The 22,594-nt window shown below is 42.2% G+C and overlaps 1 protein-coding gene across 1 annotated transcript; it reads right to left on the reverse strand.

Moving 5' to 3' along the window:
- Positions 1–1,847: 1,847 nt before the first annotated feature.
- LOC106811573 (retinoblastoma-binding protein 5-like) lies at positions 1,848–22,588 on the reverse strand. Its single transcript, XM_014815252.1, is given in 13 exon segments — positions 1,848–2,859; positions 3,333–3,441; positions 5,282–5,372; positions 6,154–6,220; positions 7,228–7,417; positions 8,697–8,850; positions 15,928–16,046; positions 16,618–16,803; positions 17,196–17,283; positions 17,543–17,683; positions 18,091–18,263; positions 18,611–18,636; positions 22,477–22,588. Coding segments are annotated over 13 exon segments (1,500 nt in total). The 5' UTR covers positions 22,496–22,588; the 3' UTR covers positions 1,848–2,722.
- Positions 22,589–22,594: the final 6 nt, after the last annotated feature.

Raw genomic sequence — 22,594 nt, forward strand, 5'->3', positions numbered from 1 at the left:
ATCTATCTATCTCTCTCTCTATCTCTCTCTCTCTATCTATCTATCCATCTCCATTTCTTACTCGCTCGCTCTCACGTTCTCACTCTTGCACTCATTACAGAACGCTCTGCGGGTGTAAATTAGGCAGGAAAATATGCGTCAAACATTATAACCAAGTTCATGACGAGCGATGAATCTCTCTGAAAAGCGGCGGCTATACCACCGCTTGGCACTTGGCCGCCGCGTTAATTATTCATGCTGATGTGCTGAATAATACAGAAGCATTAGAGCACCTGCCAGTCGGGGTGCAATCGCTCCCCCAAGCGGCCACAAATCTAGGTGACCAGTCGATTGAGATGGTAGTCCCTGCTGCGTGTTCGTCGAACACAGGGTAGGCCTAATTCGCTTCCCGCGTAATGGAGACATGACCGATCGTCTGTTACGTACTCTAGTCTGTTCCTTTGTGCTAGGTATAGGCCTATATACATCATGCAGTCGAAAGCCTTATCACGGAAACACACCGAGGCGAATACCGAGATGTGCGCAATATCGTATACGCATATTAGTGGTCGTAAAATTAGGTGCTGACTCGCGTGAGTATAGGGGGAGGGGAGGGTGGATGTGGGGATGTGGATGTGTATATGGGAGAGGGGAGGAGGATATGGGAGGGGTGATGACAAGAGACAGTGGTTAAGCCACGAGCGAGAGTCGGTGTACATAATCACCGTTCAGTTTGTCAGGAAACGTATGTTCTAGCAGAACATGGAGCCACCGGGCATTCATTGTTCGATAACGATTCGCAGCAGCATTGATGCAAGAAGGCGCATTGCGGAAATTAGACTGCTAGTGTCGGGGATATTCGATGACTCACCACCACATATATATACATATATACACGTCTTTTAATATAGATTCCGTGTTTTCGCGATAAAGCAGCTACAGATATCTTGTTTGTCTAGATTCTAACGATTGTCTGTATTAAACTAATATGTCGAGAGATGTAGGTAAATGACAATTTGAATGTCACATATACAAGGCCAGTTGTATGTACAAACGCACGCACGCACGCACGCACGCACGCACGCACACATATATATATATATATATATATATATATATATATATATATATATACTGCTATAGGACTGGAAATTCTTTTATCACAAATTTTTTACGAGAAACTGAAATGGCTTTACGTAGATTTCGTATGATACGTATTACAATTCATTGGTCTAATATATACCCTATTATTGGAAAAGCGTGTATCACTAACGGCATGATAATAAATTAAACTTACATTATTACATAAACTAGTGCTATCATTTTTAAACGTGCACACTTTAAATTCATAGCGTGGTACTTTCATCAAAAAAATTTGGCGATATTAGCCTTTATTATTAATTATGGCTTGTATTGACCAACTAGTGCAATGTCGATGTATGTATCTAAACGCTCAATCTGTTTACTTCTACGGTGCAGATAAAGACTGTAACTGACACTGAAGGCTTCATATAGCGCGCACACCTCATGGCTGCTGACATTATACTAAAACTCACGATTCTCCTCTAGTGAACGTACAATTTCCCCGTAGGCTACTTTTGCACTCTGAATAACATGGAAAAAATGTTTCGCGTGTGGCCTGTAAGCAGCTAAACGACATTCATGTACTGTTACTTCATCAAAGCCCCACCGACATAGGTTCCTTTCAATAACATGAATCTATGAACGCCTGTGGCAGCACAAACCAGTAGGCTATATAATTTTTACCAATTCCAACGAACTTCTCTACTATTCTACTGTACAACTAATGTGACGTGACCTTCGGGTGAGAATATATTGCTCCCTCATCAACAACAAAACGTCCAAAATCTTTTACAAAGTAGTCATTTATTTACAGAGTTCTTACACGGTTCTTTGTACGTATCCCAGTACGACATTATGTGGCATACTTGCGCTAGAAACAGCTGTTAGCCAAGCCACGTCTGTTACAAGTTTAGCTCAAACAACACAACACAACACATAATGTAATGTCGTTTCATAGGAAAAAACACGTATTCCCTCCGGATTCAGCAAAAACGCGCGCGCTTGGGACGACTAAACATTTTACATTCTTCACAGGTCATTGAGAATGGCCATTTTCTTAGATGTGGACACAATAGTATTGACAAAACACCAAACACAATTACAGCAATCAGACACTACTTAAAAGACTAATTACAATGCACACGGTCATATTTACATTGAGTGTGCTTAGACAGCATCATTCAGCAAGGGCTTCCCGACAACAGTAACATTTACTGATTGAGTGGCTTTCACAATTCAGATTTTACGATTTAATGAGGTTTTTTTTATGAATGAGCACTCTTTCCGCCAATGTGTTCTTTCACACAGCATCGCGCCCGTGCCTGCCAGCCTGCACATTTGCGCGCATTTGCCTTGATGCTGTTGTTAACAATAAGATTGCGGTGATTTCTGCTGATATAGGAAAGAAAAACCACCGAAACCAACGTGTTTCGTGCGTGCAGACCCCTTCAGCGACGGCAGCCACTCACACACGCAGAAAACGAACACATCTTCGCGTGCGACGGCAAGTCGTGGAGCTCTGCAGCTGACTCCCAGTATAAAAAAAAGAGACGAGCGAGTAAAAAAAAACCCTGACGAAGATCTGTCGAATGCTACGCAACTTTGGAAAGGCATACACGCGTGTAGTATAAAATACGTTTAACCACATGTGTATACGATCTCAATAACTGTCAGTCCTCTGCTTCTTTACGGGCCTGTACGCCGGATCTGACTGTTTGCCTTTAGACTTGGCCGGGCGGCCGCTCTTGCCCTTCTGCTGTTTCTCCTTGCGAGTCGGATTCAGTAATGGATGGACTTCTGTAACATCATGTCAATGGTCACGTGCCAACAGTTACGATGGAGCTTAGACCGACTCCAGGTGTCGTTGAAAAAATTAACCCTTACGAACTCAGGCACGGGGGGGGAGGGGGGGGAAGGTTGAACTCATTTTACCACATGCATATATCGGTATGATTATTGTTAATTCTCGATGGCTTATATTATTGATTCAGTCTAATGATACTGCACATCTTTCCTGCATCAAATGCATTAATTTTATTATCCATGTAGAAAGAAGCCAAGATGAGACGATATGCATGCCGGCATCAGAGCAGAGAATTGTGAATTAACCATCCACTTAATCGCAATCAGTTGCTACACACAGTGGCCAAACCGAGATAAAATGCTCTTAGTTTTACTGATTTTTTTAATGAGATCGTAGGCTCGAGTGATATCAAGTCGAGCAACATCTAGTCACTTGAAATACGAGCCTAATAAACATGTATACGTACCATCGTACGGCGCATTTTCTAGTTCAATGTCCACCACTTTACTCTTCTTTTTCTTTCCACTTCCCTGCTCGGGTGACGAGTGCTTCTTTGCACTGCTTGGATCATCAGCCTGCATTATTCAGAACGAAAAACATTTACTCACTCAACTATGTTCACTGCATGTTATGAACAAAAGTTAATTGGCAATAAAAAGGTTTTGTATGGCATTTGTTTCTACGGATGGACGATGTAAACGAATTACTACGGCTCATGCATCATAGATAAGCATTATAAATTATGAATATTAGTAAAAGTTGAGTTGGTTGAGTGAAAAAAAAACAATGCTTCTTAAATGGAAATAAATACAGCAACACATACATGCATGCTGGTGTACGTACGGTCTCGTACACGCACGCTCACCACTGCACACACGCACGCACGCACTAACGCAACCACACACGCACGCACGCACTAACGCAACCACACACGCACGCACGCACGCATCTACGTATGCACGTACGCGTATATAAGCCAACTACACATCCAAAAGCGCAACCGTCAGTAAGCAACCTCCATCTTGCACTGACCACGTTATGTGCACTTTTACGCGTGGGAGACATTTCAGACAATAAACCACGAAACGGTCTGTGTTTTTAATGTGCAATCACCATCACTTGACCCTGACTGAGTAAACCGCGGCCAACGGAGAGCAAATAAAGCAGCTGCATAGACGGTCAATAGGAAACGGCTTTTTCTTAATTGAATCCGCCTATCACGTACGTGTCTCCCCTCCTCTCTTTAGCTGGCAGCGTGTCTTAGGAGTGGTGGCAACCGCAGCACAACCAATATTTTCCTAACGGGAAAAATCTATAGGGGCATTCTGGTCATTCCCCGCTGCAACCGTTTCTCTAGCGAATAGCTCATGCTAGCGTCCAAGCTAACGTTGATATCCACTGACGCGAGGTCCCTACGAGCCCTACTGCACTACCTCTCTCGGTTTGATCACGAGTTGCTTGCATGATATGGACAGTCAAGTCCGTTGTAAGATTCGTAGGAGTTTCTTGTGTGATTTCATGTGCTGACTGGTGTTTATCTAGACTTTTCTACAGTGCAACCCGCACCTAGACGCCCTAACAGATGTGTAGATTCGTGGTTGATCGTGGATTCTTATTATTCATTCACCTCTGTAACTGCTCCTGATCTGTTAAATAGTTGCATGAAACCTACCGAGAATAATCTCTCCGCCTCGCTGTAGTGGCCCGTCTGTCCGACATCCTACCTCCCACTATGCTACCCTCATTGTACTGCCCTAAAAATCCGTCTCCTCTGACTGTTCTGCCCTACACATCCCATTCCTTCACTGTTGTGTGCCCTGACCCCCCCCCCATATTGTACTGCCTTAACCAGCCCTCTATATTGTACTGCCCTAACCAGCCCTCCATATTGTATTGCCCTACACATCCCCCGATATTGAACTGCCCTACCCACCCCCTCATATTGTATTGCCCTACCCATCCCCTCATATTGTATTGCCCTACCCATCCCCCATATTGTACTTCCCTACCCATCCCCCATATAGTACTGCCCTACCCATCCCCCGATATTGAACTGCCCTACCCACCCTTGATATTGTATTGCCCTACCCACCCCCCATATTGTACTTCCCTACCCACCCCCTCATATTGTACTTCCCTGCCCATCCCCCATATTGTATTGCCCTACCCATTCCCCATGTAGTACTGCCCTACCCATCCCCCATATAGTACTGCCCTACCCATCCCCCATATTGTACTTCCCTACCCATCCCCCATATTGTACTTCCCTACCCATCCCCCATATTGTACTTCCCTACCCATCCCCCATATTGTACTGCCCTACCCATCCCCATCCCCTTCCCTCGCTGTACTGTCTTGCTGATACCCTTCCTACATGTGAGCACATGAGCACTGCTCCCGGCCATCATCGATTACCTGATCGCCCCACGCCATGTCTCCTGCATCCTCGATCTCAGGTGTGATAGAGAGAAACAGCAGCGACCTATCATCAGTGCCTTCCTCGTCGCTGTGGCGCGAGAAAAAGGAGAAAAACAAGTCCGTAAGCGATCGTCTACGACAGAGCGCAGTTTTCCTGCTTCGACACCCGGCTAGCAAACGCAGGCACGTGGCGAAGCGATGCGCTGATTGCTTGCGTTTGACATGCAAATGTAAAAATTGTAATGGCATTCTGGTGCGCGTATGCAAATTGACTCGCCGGCAACTTTAACAACCTTGCTAATGCGCTTTCAGTTTTATTTATTACGTGATACTGTAAATGTTAATGTATATTATTCCATTTTCCCCCTTAAATGTCGTGCAGTGATTATTCAATACGTAGCATGAATAATAGAAGAGTTTACAATTTGATTTACTGTGATATAAAACCTACAGCATTCCGCTACATTTGAGTGAAATTGTGCTTGTTGTGCATGGTGTATTATTGACCTGGGCGAGAAAAATAACCACGCCTCCCCCCAGACCAGGCTGTACATGTTTATCACGCATGCACATCAAAATGGCGACTTCCCAGCACTTTCTTGCTAAGCATTGCTTTTTAAAACGTCCTATCGCCACAATGATTGGCTGAAGCTGCTTCGTCAATCACACCAGGCAGATAGGTCAAATACCAAGAGGCTAGTACAATAGTTTCAAGAATATTTCAAGTGCCATATTTTGATCAGCTCAAACAAGTTTTGTATAAATAAACTATAAAAGTCATATATCTACCATTATGCCAGTATGGAGTTTTTCAAACGCTTCATGTGCTACATAATGCAAAGATACATGCATCGGTACTCTTTACCTACCTGCTACAGAAAGCTGCTATAGCTTCCACGGTTACTACATCTACTTCTCCTCCCTCTTCCTCCTTTCCTGCACAGAAACATGTATACAATCAGCTATGCTTAACATGTGAACCACACACACAGAGTAACATCACAATTATTAGCCTGGTTAGCTACCTGATACTGCTATCCTACCTAAACACATGTAACATTATATTCCCTCTCCCGAGGACATATCTAAAAGACGTTTTGTGCACAATAAAAGAGGGTCGAATTTTTATTTTTTAGGGCAAGGAAAGTGTTGCCTTGGATTTCGTGAGAAATATACTTAGTTGGTAGGACACCAAGACAAACATTCCCTTCAATGGAGGGACACCGAAACAATTTACTTTTTCCTGGCACATGTAAGAGAGAGGGATACACGTACAACATGGAGCCATGGTAAGGGCACTGGGGCAAACAAAATGAAGTAGCCACAGCGATGTATTGTCATGGATATCGGTAAGATTACGGCGCCATGGCAAGTACGGACACAACCACTGCACTTTCAGTCAACCGCGTGGTGAAATTCAAGCCATGCTGTAACCCAAGCTATCATGTATCATATGTCATCATGTATCATGTATCATGTATCATGTAACCCAAGCTATCATGTAGTGAATAGGCAGGTAAACACAATTCGTCACCCGATGCTCACAGTGTACAGTTTAACACACTAACCGGTTTGCTGCGACAACTTGAAAACAATGGCATGAAAAGAAACTCGCGCAACGTTGTCACGCAACACGACTCGACTGACTTGCCGTAGTAAACAAGCGAGAGAGTTCTTCGGTTCACCTAGCCGATTCCACAGGAGGTTTTACAGAAAGCATGGCACGCAGCCAAACGAGCGTGCACCGTATGTATATATATATATATACGTATTTATATATACCTGTGTATGTATACATGTGTATATGTATGTGTGTATAGGTGTGTGTGTGTGTGCGTGCGTGCGTGCGCATGCATGTACGTACGTATGTATGTATATACGTATGTACGTATGTATGTTTGTATGCACCCTCGCGGGGAGCCCTGGGGGTAGGGGGCACGTACCCATGTGTGGTTCGGGGCTCTTGTCCTCATCCTCTATGTCAAACTCGCTCTCGCGTTCCTCGTACTCCACGTTCTCGTCCAACTCCTTGAAGTCGGGAGCGAACGCCGACCAGTTCTCGACCTGGTTCTGCGCCCACACGGAGACGACGCCGCTCGAGATGGACACGATGATGGGACGCACGGGATGCCACTGTAACAACACAGTCACTGTTACACCCACGCACGCACGCACACACGTACGCACGTACACATGTACACATGTACGCACCCACGCATGACACTATGATGGGATGCACGGGATGCCACTGTAACAACACAGTCACTGTTACACCCACGCACGCACGCACACACGTACGCACGTACACATGTACACATGGACGCACCCACGCATGACACTATGATGGGATGCACGGGGTGCCACTGTAACAACACAGTCACTGTTACACCCACGCACGCACGCACACACGTACGCACGTACACATGTACACATGTACGCACCCACGCATGACACTATGATGGGATGCACGGGGTGCCACTGTAACAACACAGTCACTGTTACACCCACGCACGCACGCACACACGTACGCACGTACACATGTACACATGTACGCACACACGCATGACACTATGATGGGATGCACGGGGTGCCACTGTAACAACACAGTCACTGTTACACCCACGCACGCACGCACACACGTACGTACACATGCACACATGCACGCACACACGCACACACACATGCACACACACACACACACACATGCACACACACACCAACGCACGCACACACGTACGCATGACACGATGATGGGATGCACGGGATGCCACTGTAACAACACGGTCACTGTTACACCCATGCACGCACGCACGCACGCATATGCAGACAAATGCACGCACGCATGCACACGCAAACACATAAAAGCAACATAACAAAGAGAAGAAAAAACACTATGAGCATGTCCAGCTGCAAACATTTCTGCCAGGCATCCTTTTTTTAAGAACGCAATTATTTCCACTCCCGTCGAATTCTCCTAGTCCTAGGGCTCGCACTTTACTGAGAAAAATTAGCCAAGCACTGTCAGCCAGGGGGCCGTTGTCAGAAACAAAATTATTCTTAACATTAGTCTTAACACTAACATTTTCTCGTAGACCGTCGACAGCACTTTGTTTCGTATTGTTATGAGGAAATCTGCTACGATTTTTCATTCAGGTAACTTTGCAGCGTTTCTGTCGACAGTCTAAGAAAAAAATCAATGCTAAGACTAATGTTAAGACTAATTTTGTTTCTGACAACGGGCCCCAGAACGCGAACCATATCTTATTACCACAGATATTTACCGAGCAGGAGGTATAATCCAACCCAACCCACACCCGACGTGCAACAAATTGAGGGTGCAAGATGACCTGTACAGCTACACATCCAACATCCAGCAACTCACAGCAACATTCAGCAACATTCAGCAACTCACAGCAACATCCAGCAACAGTTCTCCTTTGGTGCCATGTAGGATCTTCACCAAGTTACCAATGCTCTTTTCCCAGATGTAGAGAGCGTGCTGACGGGCGGAGCCTGCACAGATGTACTCTCCATCTCCACTGAAAACGCATTTCTTCCACAGAGTCCTGTAATTCACATAGAGAATGTCTGATTGCAAATTGTTAGTTTCTATCGGGAAAAACCGAGTGACAGAACGCCCCTCTGAGAAAGGTCGTTACGGTTTGCTAATGTTTTTTTGGCTTTATGGATCTTTTCGAAAGAACAGGTGCAAGAACTAGCTAACACTATAACCGAAATAAAACGCGTAACTGCAAATAATATCTTCACTTTTCTATAGACAGCATACATAAGATTTAGCCTTATCTATTTTTTATAGCATACATGAGTAGAATTGCATAAAAAATAGATTCATGTATGCTATAAAAAAATAGATAAGGCTAAACCTTATGTATGCTGTCTATAGAAAAGTGAAGATATTATTTGCAGTTACGCGTTTTATTTCGGTTATAGTGTAAAAACTACAACTAGCATACTGGCACATTCCCGATAAATAAACACAATGTCGAGTTTACAGCGTCTACACACAGTAAAAGTATAATAAACACAATACTTAAAATATAATCTAATAGAAACATATTAAATAGGGTGAAACTTCTGAAGTTTTACTACCATGTCCGACACTATATGCGAGGAGATGTAATTTATAAGTGGCTTTTACAGAGCTCTTGTGACTAATGAAATAACTGACGACCGGATGGCAAATAGCGTTATATGGTAACATTTTGCCACCGTTATTGCAGCTTCTGAAATTCATGACTGTGAAAGAGGCCAAAAAGGAAATCATAGAAAACTGAAGTTATTGGAAATGCTATTGTCCTTGGCTCTCAAACAATCGGGTTTATTTGACTTATACTAGATCTTTACGACATGACACAGATTTGTCTGGTTTTACAAACTTTAGAGAGTAGGTTTGCACATTTTTCTTTTGCTAGGTAGCCCTCATTTGGTCAGCATATGCTCAGACATTACAATGATCGTCACGATATCGCTGTCACTTCATTCGAATAGTAAGAATATCCATACGTTCGTAATTAAACTCAGATGAAGCCATATAATATCTACAGGCATTGCAACAGACATATGGGTCTAATCACACGATAATAAATACAACGAAACACACACACACACACACGTGCTTGCAGCCACTTTGAATAAATCCTGTCAAATTTACATAACATAGTTGTTGATTACAGATCAAGAATTATTTCCTGCCCTCCAGCACTTTTCCTGGGATTTTTGCCAATTCAATATTTCCGTGACGCTTGGTGTGTTCGTTAGAGGCTTGCTTGACACATGCCAGCTTTCACGTGTGCATGTGATGCCGAGAAGATAGCAAGGTAAAGAAGGAAATTTTTTTTATAAAATTTGCCTTACGCGAATGCCAGCGTATAAAATATACATAAATGAATATCGCATCAGCACCGTGGCAAACACAGTGACTAGCGCGCGACCATTTCTCAGATGTTCCCACACTACACGCTCGGTGCGAATATTTAGCAGATTTACAAGCGTTTCAATTACTGGTGGCACGACGACGACAGAAATACATGAGAGTATCAGCTGACATTTTTTAATCAGCGCGCCGCATTGATTTCTGGTTCTTCTCCGTGGCTTTGTCTGTTCCATCGCAGCCAGCACTCAGCTGCGGTGGTCGAGTCATCACAGCGGTTGTAATTATGATTTGCCCCACTTACTCAATGCTACACAACGGGAAATTGAGTTCCATTGAAATCCACATAAATTCTGAGAAATGAGCTAGAACGGGAGTGGTGGTGGGGGGAGTCGGCTCTTAAAATTGGAATTCGTTTTTCGACGTCGCGAAGGTTGGGAGATTTGTCTTGAACACAGATTAATACCGTGTCACCTGCGGTGCAACTCATTAAGTTTCAACTGCAGCGACTATAATCCATCTCTATGATGTCGTAGCAATTGTGAGAAGGAACTGATACTATATATATTATGTGTGTACGTGCATGCACGTGTGCGTGCATTAATGCGTGAGGCACTGTACCCGAAGATTTTTACGTAAACGGTACCATATATGAAAATCGTACCATATATGCAAATGAAGAGAACGTGCTATACATATACAGCTGAGCATGTCACAGGAAAATATTCTAACCTGTCAAGAATATTACCAATCAACTAATGGCTCAATCACAAGTGATATTTTGATGTAATGCATTATCCCTTTTTTATCATCTTTTTTCCCAGGGCTGTGTAGGCAAGGACATTTCAACTTAACTATGAAAATGATAAAACTCTAAACCTTTACTAGACTACGGGCAGATTATTCACAATTCCCCTCATGTGTTCATCCCGGGACAAGAGGGACTGCTCAGAAGTACAGCAGTGCACAAATAATATCAAAACAAAATGATAATTCGAACAAAGGCAGTCTGACAAAATGAGTCACAATCACTGCAGCTGATCCATGCAGCTAATCAGCATTATACAGTGATTTTATTCAATTTGTGGAAAAGTAGTCTATCAGGGTAGTACTGAATAGGGTGGAGGAGGCATACAGGAAGTGCTGCTCTCAGACTAAAGATGCAAGGACAACAGATTACGAGTTTAATGTTTCATATATGCAACAAGTGCCGCAGAGCGACAGCGCTCAACTGACGTGTACTGTAGCCGGGTATTCTTCTAATAAACTCACTGGCAACCGAATCAAGTGCGCTCTCCCGCCACCGTGTTCACGCTCAGAGCTATATCTAGGATACTACTAATACAGATCTGAAATCTATGATAGCTAGGCTTTGCTATACCGGTAGTACAGTAATAAAGATACAGCTGTGTAACTTTAATGACTTCGCTATATTAACATGTTATCATGGATATGCATCGAGTGCAAGCGTAGTGGTGGTGGGAGGAGAGTGGGGGGAGGGGGCGGGTGGAGGGGGCTCTAAGTCTAATAGCAAAAGCAGTTGCCGCAAGATGGCGCGTGCAAGTGTCATCAATAATCAAAGATGGCATCACCCTTCGTGCGTGATAACCTCACTCCATTGAGTTGCTGAAATCCTACCAGCTAAAATCCAAGTATATTCAGGCAGGCGAGAATTTCGCTCAGCTGTGAGTTAACACATCTGCATTGCAGGTTGCCAGGCAATAATTATGATTAGAATAGTGCCAGTTCACCCCCATGCATGCGTAATGGGCTGCCCCCATGTTTTTGCCTATCCAGGCAAGCATTCAGGGTTCATTACAGTGTGCTAATACAGGGTGCTACTCAGGTGCTAATACACTGCTTTAGAAAATAATATGATTTAAGGAGCGTAAACCTTGTTCAACAAACATTTGCCTTTGTAATTGAACTGTGCAACTGTAGCCTCACATCCGCAATAGCAAAAGCAGTTCAGTCCTTTGTTAACAGTCAACAAATCCATGTTTAACCCTCCTCTTGAGGGTCAAAAGGTTATCTGACACTTACTCTTCGCATGTCAGCGGAAAGTACATTTTATGGTCCTTTCAATAAAGCCATAAAAATGGTAGGTCACCGCTGAAACAAAAAAGTTTTTCAATCGCTCCGTCAGACCATGTCCTCAGAAAATGTCTAAAATCTGCCCTATGCCCTATTGACCTTTGACCTGTGACCTCCAATTTCGGCACAGTGATGGCTTTTCCTACCATGATGCCATACACCGACTATCACGAGCCTAGGTCGAGCCGTTTAGATTTGTGCTGCAATTCTGCATTTCCTCCCTATACCTTAAGGAGGGAATGTTCCCCCTTCTTTTACACCTCTTTACCTTTGACCTTTGACCCCCAGCTTCAACATCCCAACTCGTTTTCAGATTACCCCCCACGTCCCGACTTTCGAATCCGTACGTCGAGCCGTTTAGATTTGTGCCCAACTGTTGACGGACGGACGGACGGCCGGACGCACGCACGGACAGACCATCATGCGATTCTACAAGCTGCATCTGACTATGTCAGATGAGCTAAAAACCACGAATACATGTACAGACAACTGATCACTGACACGACTATGATATAGAGGAAAAGTTGGTCTAGTAGCGCCACCTATTTATTAGACTTGAATAAATGAGATGCAACTGTCATTGCAGGTATACACTACAAAAACTAAATGATATCCAAGTAAACTAGAAACGAGCAGTTGTCGCCAACTACATGTATCACCCCATGATCTAGTATGAATGGAATATCTCTGTAAGGACGTAGAAGGCAGGTAAAGTTAAATAAGTCACAAAGCCAAAGGTTTGTTAGACAACTGGTCTGCCTTAGATGTGCAAGTATATGGAATCTGGTTAACCTAGGAGGCTGAAGAAGAAATGTAAGTCGATGGTCAAGGTCAAACTAAGGTCAAGGGCAGTGGTGGTTTTGGTATGCGACAGACCTTCTCCCCAAGATGTGTAAGCATACCAAGTTTGGTCGCGCTAGGTCAATTAGGGGCTGAGTTAGAGATCGGAAGGGAAATATAATCAAGGTCAAGGTCAAGGTGAAATAAAGGTCGCAGTCACCTGGTTTTGGTACTCTGCACACCTTCTCCCCAAGATGTGTAAGTATACCAAGTTTGGTAGCGCTAGGTGAATTAGGGGCCGAGTTACAGAGCGGAAGGGAAATATGATCAAGGTCAAAGTAAAGGTGAAATGAAGGTCGCAGTGACCTGGTTTTGGTACTGTGCAAACCTTCTCCCGAAGATGCCAATCGGTTTTGGTGTGGGCGAAGGAGTCATCGTTGCCAGGGTGGAAAATGATCAACTTGGCAGGCACTCGGTCCAGCAGGACCAAGTGGCTCTGAGAAGTTACTGTCCTGGTCATAGGTACTGGTCCAGGATTTCTGTCATAGCAAAGTAATGACTCGGATGTGGGCAAAATAATCAGGCCACAATTAAACAATTTTTTGTTTGCCCTCACCCGAATGAAAGTGTGGTCGGCTTTTTTTTTGAGGGGGTCTTTTTACAAATTCAGCAATGGTGTCTACGTGCTCAGCGGTGTGCTTGTGTGGAGATACCTTTTATGTTCGCCTACAGATTTATATAAGTGTACATTGTACAGTGATACAATATACATATAAAATACTTTTAACAACTTGTGTTCATCAGAGTAAATTGTGCATGATTTTATTTCCAGACACACACGCCGCCCACGCACGCACGCACGCACGGCACACATACGCCGTAATCTGGAAAATAAAAGCATTAAAATAAAAGGAACTTGAATTAAGAATAAAAATATCTTCTTAGCCACATATTAGTCTTTAAAGGAAAATAAAGTTAATCTGTCAGAGTTAGATCCATAATTATAGTTATCTAATATCTAAATTATAATATAGCGATTCCAATTCAGCGAAGTTTTGCTGTCGCCTCTCATACCAGCCGTGCCCGGCCACCCCCAGTACTATGTAATAATGAACATGTATGCCACCTGCGCACGCAGGCTGAAAGTGAAACAACACATAATGCACTCGCTCCTCCCCCCTACTTCAATCAGTGCCGCCCAGCCAGCGGGCACCTACGCAGCCAGGCTGTGCATAGCCCGTCCAGGCTGTGCGACGGATTGTCTATACAGCCTGACACCCTTCCATACAAAAAACCTATCACCTCTGCAGATCGAGATAAATAACTCTGTATATCTCAAATAAAACTATTCCATTACCACCTTTGACTTGCCTTGTTTAAAAATATGAACGTTAACTCACAGTGCTCTGCTTCTAAACTAGAATTTATCTCTTAATTCACGGATTAATCTGCAATCCTCACAGCATATCAACTTTCAAATCAGCTTTACCCCATTTTACGCAGGCACGAAAACCCGAAACGGAATAATAGACTCGCTAGAAAATACTACAGAAATAGTGCGATGGCTCTCACGGCAATTACACACCAAAGCAAGTGAAATGATGTTCAGAAATGTGTGGGCCATTTGTAAAAAACCTTAGATGACATGTTCTCGATGTAGGGGTGGTTTACATAACGACCGCAGATCGTTTAATTTACTTTGTTCGATCCATTGCGGATTTTTAGTCACAGTCGGAATGATAGCAAACATGGTGGCAAATTCATAAATTGGTGCATTCGTCTAAAAAAGTTTGCCTGTAACCCGCGTAAGTACCCAGCGCATCGTAGCGCACTGATGGTTACAAGAAGGTGGACGTTTACTGATTCATTGGTATATCACATGTGTGGTGTTCTTTGGCGATACTTGGAATATAAGCAACTACGTCGTTAGGCTGCAGCGACCGTTTGAGAACGGTATCCTAACCCTAGCGATACCGTTTCTGGAGCTAGGCCTTTGCATAGCTCTAGTACTATAGCCGCGTACAATTGCCGCAGACCTGCCACATTACAAAAACTTTTTAAAAAAATCGGGAGGTCAATAAAAATGGTGTGTCGGCCCTTGGTCGCGGTCCGGTCGGGTGGAGGGCAAACAAACAACATTTTTATTCATGCCTTCAAGTTTGGTAAATTTTTTTATTTCGCTGTGGCGGCGATTTAATCTAGTCGCCCGCCGCGACCAGCTGACACGAAGCGCAAGCAGTCGCCTCCGGTCGATTTTCTAATCGGCACACTGCGACCTGGAGAGACGACCCTAGTTTTCACGCTGGTTCCAATGGTAAAAACATTTTCTAGAAATATTGTAGAAACGCTGTAATTGTAGCTGTTTTCACCGATTGTCATGGATTTGGACACAGGCGCCGAATATAACATGTCCTATTATAATGTATATATTGTCGCTGTGTGCCAAATTTCATGACAATTCGGCGTAAACGTGGCAGAAGTTACAGTTTTAGCATTTTTTTCGCACAAAAATGTTGTTACCAGGCAACGAGACTCCACCCAACAAAAACGATTGCGTCTTCGCTTTACGATAACGACCTTCATGCGAAATGAAGATGATTCGGAGAAAAACCTGCAGCGGCGTAAGGAAATCTCTGGCGGCGGCGGCGCGGCCGAACTCAATTCGGGATACAATTATATTATATATATAACTGCTATAGCAGTAGTGTTATAGCCAAATATTAAATCTACCCGCATTGCCAGACAGTGGTTACTGAAAGTGTTTAACCATCAAGAATAAAAACCGTTTTGCCTGGGAGCCAGAGACAACATTTTGCAATGATCGACAGGAATTCACCACGGACGACTTGCACTAACTAACGTAGAACAGAATACGTACTTGTTAACAAGGTCCTGTAGTTTCTGTATTGGTTCCGGCTCGCCTTCCTTGCCACATGCCAGAACCTCCCCACTCTCATACACGCGAATGATTCGATCAGCTGTATTCACAGAAAGCACCTAGACACACCAGCAGTTGACATCAGTCAAGTTTCAGTGTTATAGAGAGAACAACACGATGTTAGACTCCTTATAATGGCAGTGTTTACTATACAATGTATGCCCCTCCCCTCTCTCTCGCTCTCTCTCTCTCTCTCTCTCTCTCTCTCCCTCTCTCTCTCCTCTCTCCTCTCTCTCTGTCTCTCTCTATCTCCCCGTCTCTCTCTACTCCTTCTCTCCTCTCTCTCGTATCTATCTGCTCTCTCTTTCTCTCCTCTCTCTCTCTCTCCTCTTCCTGCCTCTCTCTTCTTCTCTCTCTCTCTCTCTCTCTCTGCCCCCTCTCTTTCCCCTCCCTCTTCCCTTCTCTATATCTCTCTGTCTTTCTCCCTCCCTCCTCCCCCTCTCTCCTCACCCTCTTCCTCTCCTTCTTTTCACACTCTCTCCATCTTCCTCTCCTGCCCTCTCTCTCTCCCTCTCTTCCTTCCTCCCTCTCTCCCTCTCTGTGTCAGCCTGTCTTTCAATCTCTCTGTACCTCTCTCACTCGCACTCTCTCTTTCCCTCTCTCTCTCCCTCTCTTTGCAATGATGACTACTTACTCTCCTCGCCGTGCAAACTCTATGGACTTGATAGCAGTTGTGTTGGATGTGCCGGTGGTGACACGAAAGGAAGCCACCAGCTTTAGTGTCTGCGTGTTCAGCACTAGTATCTTGCCACGTGCATTGCCCGTGAATATGTTCTTGCCCCGGCGATCAAATGCTGCCACTATGTTCAAATCAGACTGCGCAAATAATGAGTTCAATATTGTAAGCTACACTATGACACAATACAGATGAACATGTCACCTAACAACACAGCTAACTCTGATGATGTAGCACAATTTCATTGAGTGGTATTGGTACTGTTACCATAGCTCATAGACATATAAATATGATTAAGTTATCACTAGATGCATAAGAAATAAAGACATACATACATGCTGAATTATACTATTGAATTTCTATTATAGGTACTAGGGTTCCCCAGTAGATTTCATACCTTACATGTATGAATCAATTACGGTGCAACGGATGCTGGTAGGTATGATTACATTTTAATTGTAGGTACAATCAAGCTTGTATTGTAATTTGTATTCTGTTGTAAACGAAAATGTGTGGTTTTAAATGTGAATACCTCATCGTCTAACGGAAGCACAGAGTGTTTGCCATTAGCATGTACCAGCACAGCTGCATGTTTCATAGGGCACACCAGGAACACGCCACTGTATAAATGAAAGACAACATGAAACAGGTTAAGAAACGTATAATACACAACAGCAGCCATAGCACACAAGCATCTTTCGCCCACATGCACACATAAAACTACTTGTTTTTCCACGACAGCTATTATTCTGATAATCGTGGTTTAATTTCTTGACAATGTACTATTGTTTCGGTCACTAAAGAGCTGTATTAAAAATGAGAAGAAAAATTAATTATGAGACATAGAGAGGAGGTGGCCGTGCTGGCCGTGCTGGTTACCTATCACGTGGGTTGAACTGTACTTTGAGAACAGGTGATGGGAAGCGGTATCGAAAATCGCAGTCCCCACTCTCTACATCCCAAATAGCGACGTTGTTATCTGTTGACGCACTTAATAGCTTGTACCCATCTCTACTCCAACTGCAACAAAAGCACATAGCTACAGCTACATTAATGGCATATTTATACGACACGGTTACACGACGCATCATCCACTGCGTATTTATACGATGTACGCCTAATCCCTTCCGCAATTCACATTTAAATTTTGCCAATATTACTTATGCACTTTCCTGCTGCCGCCATTTGTAGTTCATTAATCTAAAGTGAACAGACAGATGCACGACATATACAAATGGCAACGGATAATTTCTGCGCAGGCAATTTACATTTTAACATCCAACTCAAGCTGTGCAATTTCGCTTGTAGTCATTTATAGTTCGTTTCTCTAAAATTGTTCCTTTTTACATCATGTAAAGACATCCATTACATTTTTTTATATATTACCAGTCTCCTACTGGTCATATAACGAGTGATGCATTGACTACCTTAGGCTGCACACAGGATGCACGTGTGCAGTCACAACTCTGGCAATGCCACGTGTCAGGAAGTCCCATACAACAATCCTTCCATCATTACAACCAACTGCTAGCAGTGTGCCTCGTCGGTTAAACTGACAGCAAAGAGCAATGCTCATGCAGTCTAGGGCACCATCGAAATCCTGTAAATAAGAAGTGCTAACGTGTAAAAATATTCAAAACAAAATGCGAAGCATACATATGCGACAAACACATTTCTGACAAGACGTTGAGCCGATATAATGAAGGCTGATCACAATAGTGCTTATACTCACTGTTTATAATAAATCAAAGGAGAGTATGCTACATCATGCAAATTTAACGATATCAAACCTATCCTTCTCTCTATCAATCCTTGTCTGAATTGTTCACATACAGCACATACAGATGTAATAATTATTTCAAGGCTAAAATTAACGAAGTGACGCATGTTATCCTGCACGTTATCCTCACGTTTTTTGAAGTGATTTCATATAAATCTGCTACTCACCTCTGGGTAGTTTTGCCCGAAAGTTTCTGAAAACAATAAAGAGTGTAATTGGTTTTTTTTCAAATTCTATATTACTCATGGCCATATATGTGTATGTGTATGAATGCGCGTGTACATGTGCACGCACACATGCACTGTAGTGCTAATAATTCCAGTTATATATTTGTATATATGCGTAGATGTAGCCCATAAACTAGTGATGGGAATCGGCTGGAATTTCATAATCGATTATCGGTTTCCCTTAACCGATCGATAATCGATTATAATCGGATAATCGGTTAATAATAGCATAGATTTAATTTAATCTTACTTTGTATATACAATTATACATAGCATTCAATATTATCATGTTTTATGATCATGTAGGCCTATTAACTCTGTGAAGGTTGCTGTATGTATATCAATGTCTGTTCCTATACAGTATTTAATCAATTTAAAAAGAAATGGTTTAAATGCCTTTATTAAAACATTAAAAGTTTTAAACAAACATGATCAAGACATGTTCTTTATTATAGTAAGTAAGTTGTTTGTGTTCTAATAGTGTAGGCTGTGTAGCCGAGTTAATGTCCTGCCAATGGAATATCCTCTCCAACATAATGTAACAAACAATACGGAGAGTAGAATCTCATCTACGGATAACATCTGTGGGACAGTGTCAAACCAAAACAAAGACACTGTCCAATTTGTCCATGTCTATAAGTACACTAGTACCGCTCTGCAATCAGACAGGACCTATGTTAACAGTGATTCATGAAGGTGTCCTCTGGACTACACACTGATGCACTTCTACTTCGCTACCAATACATGTCCATGTTGCGATTTAGTAATTAAAAAAAAAAAAGTATGTATTTTGTATTTTTGATAATCGATTATTTGTTTTCATAATCGATTATCGAATTTGAGACTATAATCGATCGATTTTCGATTATAATCGATCATCGGGACATCACTACCATAAACTGTACATAAACTGTCCCTACTACTACTAGGAATATTTTTTTAGCTCAACTTTTCTACAACAAAATAAATGGTCACAATTTGTCTCTTCCCCACATGATTAATAGTTACTTCTAAGTTCTAGCACAATCGTTCCATAACTTCCATTTATTGACTCAGAATTTTATTTAATCAAGGCAACTTCTACTGCACTATCAAATATGCTAAATTGGAATATCTGGTAATTAACACAGGTTTTCAGTGATCCAAAAGGCTTGTCTTCAGCAGCTGCTACCAAGCAACTTCATTCAGCTTGACAGACATCTAGACAGATTTTCGAAACTGTTGCCAACCGGTTAATTATATAGATTTATCATAAAAAAATAACGTGAAATCCCATTTTAAAGGGAGAGTTTACTCTAGGTTCTAGGGTTATTTTCAGCTATTTTAGGTTGTAATTACGCTACATAAAAAGTTTCATGGTTCAATCACCATTAGAAATATTTTTTAAAAATGTTTTAAAACTAACGACTACAGTTTGATTACAACGACGGTGGCGCCACTCAAAGCGTGCGATCTGATAAGTTGCGCAAAACCACTTTCCAGCCAAGGGCTACAGACCGAGGGTGTTTCTTATTTATTCATTTAAAAGCAAAAGGATTGTAATATCTTATAAACGACATATAGTTTCAGTTATTATATGGATAAATTTGCCCTAAAATGAATATCGTTCGGTTAAATCGCATTTAGGTATAGATATAATTGCACTTTTGTGATTAGCCCTCGGTCTATAACGTGCAAAATAAATGGTCAAATACGCAACTTTTTCGGGGTGGCAGCACGGTCGAGGGTGTCATGGCGCCGTTCAAATTTCGTAGCGTTGATGTGTAATTAATTATAACAATTAAATTAGGTGTTAGGTAACAAATACGTGTGGGTATAGACGATTTGTTATACAGTAAGTACAGTTGTATGCAGTAAAATCCTAGAGGCTACTGTCCCTTTAAATTAGGTATCTGGTAACAAATACGTGTGGGTATAGACGATTTGTTATACAGTAAGTACAGTTGTATGCAGTAAAATCCTAGAGGCTACTGTCTCTTTAAACTTATTCTGGGACTTAGGAACTGTTACAAATAAAAATTAGCCAAAAAGTCCTTATCCAGCTGTTTAGTATGTTAGCTTAAAGGTGAGTGATCAGTTGTCCTGCTTTGCATGGCATCAGTTTTAAGCACGAAAATATGGCAAATTTCCAGTTTGACACATACAAAATTAAAATTAAAAAACCTAATGTCAACAGGGGGCATGTTTGTTGTTTCTTTTACTGATCTCTGTATACTAACCGGATAGTGGTTACCTCATCATGGTTTTATTAGTTTATCACTAGCACAAAAAAATTCTTAACAGCATTGACCGCTATGATCACAATGTACGCAACTGCAGGGTGCGAAATTAATGCGAGTCCGGAGTCAAATACTCCCTGATTTGACATATGCAAGAGTCCGTGTGACTCCCTGAAAATTCTGCTATACTAACTAGTTCGTTCCAGAGTACGGCCTCGAGGAATTACCGTATTTTTTCAGCTAATCTTTAATTTTGAACATCAGACTACGGACTCCCTCTTTTTGAGGGAAGGGAGTCCGCTGGACTCCCTTGTTCAAAAGTTCATTTTTACCCCTGAACTAGTATTCTCAATCAGGAGTTGGCATTACCAAAGGCAACAATAATGATGTACAAGTCAGTAGAATGACCACAGGCATTTAAAACGTTGCGATAATACAATGATGGTAAATAAACACGAAATGTATTTGCTACCAATGTCTTAATGTTTCTCTACTCTCTTTCGCCTATCATTAGTAATAATTTCCTGTAAATACCATTCAAATGCTTCTCTGTAACACACAATTTCACCTCATGCATGCCAGTGTGCACAAAAACAGAAATATAGAGCAGGTGGGAAAGCGTGAGTGCCAAATTCGCACAATTGGCTTGCTTCATTTTGTACCATCACAGCGAAAACACATAAAAAACCACCTCAATTTTGGTATCTACATGTAGCCGAATGCTCATTTGTTTGAATTATCACCCTTCCCATTTGGTACAACTTAATTTACCCAGACAGATCTGGTAAATTCATGAGGAAAACTCCCACTCCACAGTATGTAAATGCTAGCAACTGCCTGTTTATTATCCAAAAGTCTCTAACCGTGCTACTCAAGACAATAGTTTGGCCAATGAATGTCCCGTGTGACATCATTCCTATGAGAATCATGCAAGCTTGGATTGGCAGTCCTCATCTTGGAGCTCTGAAGAAGGGAGCGCTTGAACCCAGAAATTAAGAAACGCTGCACCATTACTTATGTATATACAAGCAGTTGCTCCCATTTACAATGCCGTGGATTAGGAGTTTTCCTCGGGAATTTAACAGATCTCTGGGGGAATAAAGTTGTGCCAAAAAATGCAAGGGAGATAATTTTAAAAAGTGAACATTCTGCTACGCATGGATACTTAGATACCAAAATGGAGGTAGTTATTTGTGTATTTTCACTGTAATGGAATTAAATGAAGTGTTGTGTGAATTTGGCGCTAACGCTTTTCCAACTGTGATCTTCTAAGTTCTATATTTCTGTTGAGTGTTGTTTGTGCACCGCTGCGTGCGTGCGGTGAGAAAAGAGCATTTGAACAGCATTAACGTAGAATTATTAGTCGATAGAGAATACATAAACATTGAAACTTTGAGAGTAAATACATGTCGTGTTTATTTACCATAACTTTTTATTGAAACGACTGTGAGTGTGAGTATGACGTTGAATCCGCGGGAATATTCCGATACTGACTGCGAGTAGTATACTAATTATCTATCACTAATTTAGAGTCCTGGGTACGATAAGTACGATTTGAAAGTTGCGCAGTTCATTGAGTAAACTTACCTAATAATTCTAGATTCATGATTAGACAGTGATTATAGTATTAGCATTTCAATAAATACTTCTTGTTTAGATTTTTACTTTGTCGGCGTGCGGGTAGGTGGCGCGACGAAGGGGATGG

Source organism: Priapulus caudatus, unplaced genomic scaffold (assembly GCF_000485595.1).
Source record: "Priapulus caudatus unplaced genomic scaffold, Priapulus_caudatus-5.0.1 Scaffold19, whole genome shotgun sequence".
In the NCBI taxonomy this organism is placed as follows: domain Eukaryota; kingdom Metazoa; phylum Priapulida; class Priapulimorpha; order Priapulimorphida; family Priapulidae; genus Priapulus; species Priapulus caudatus.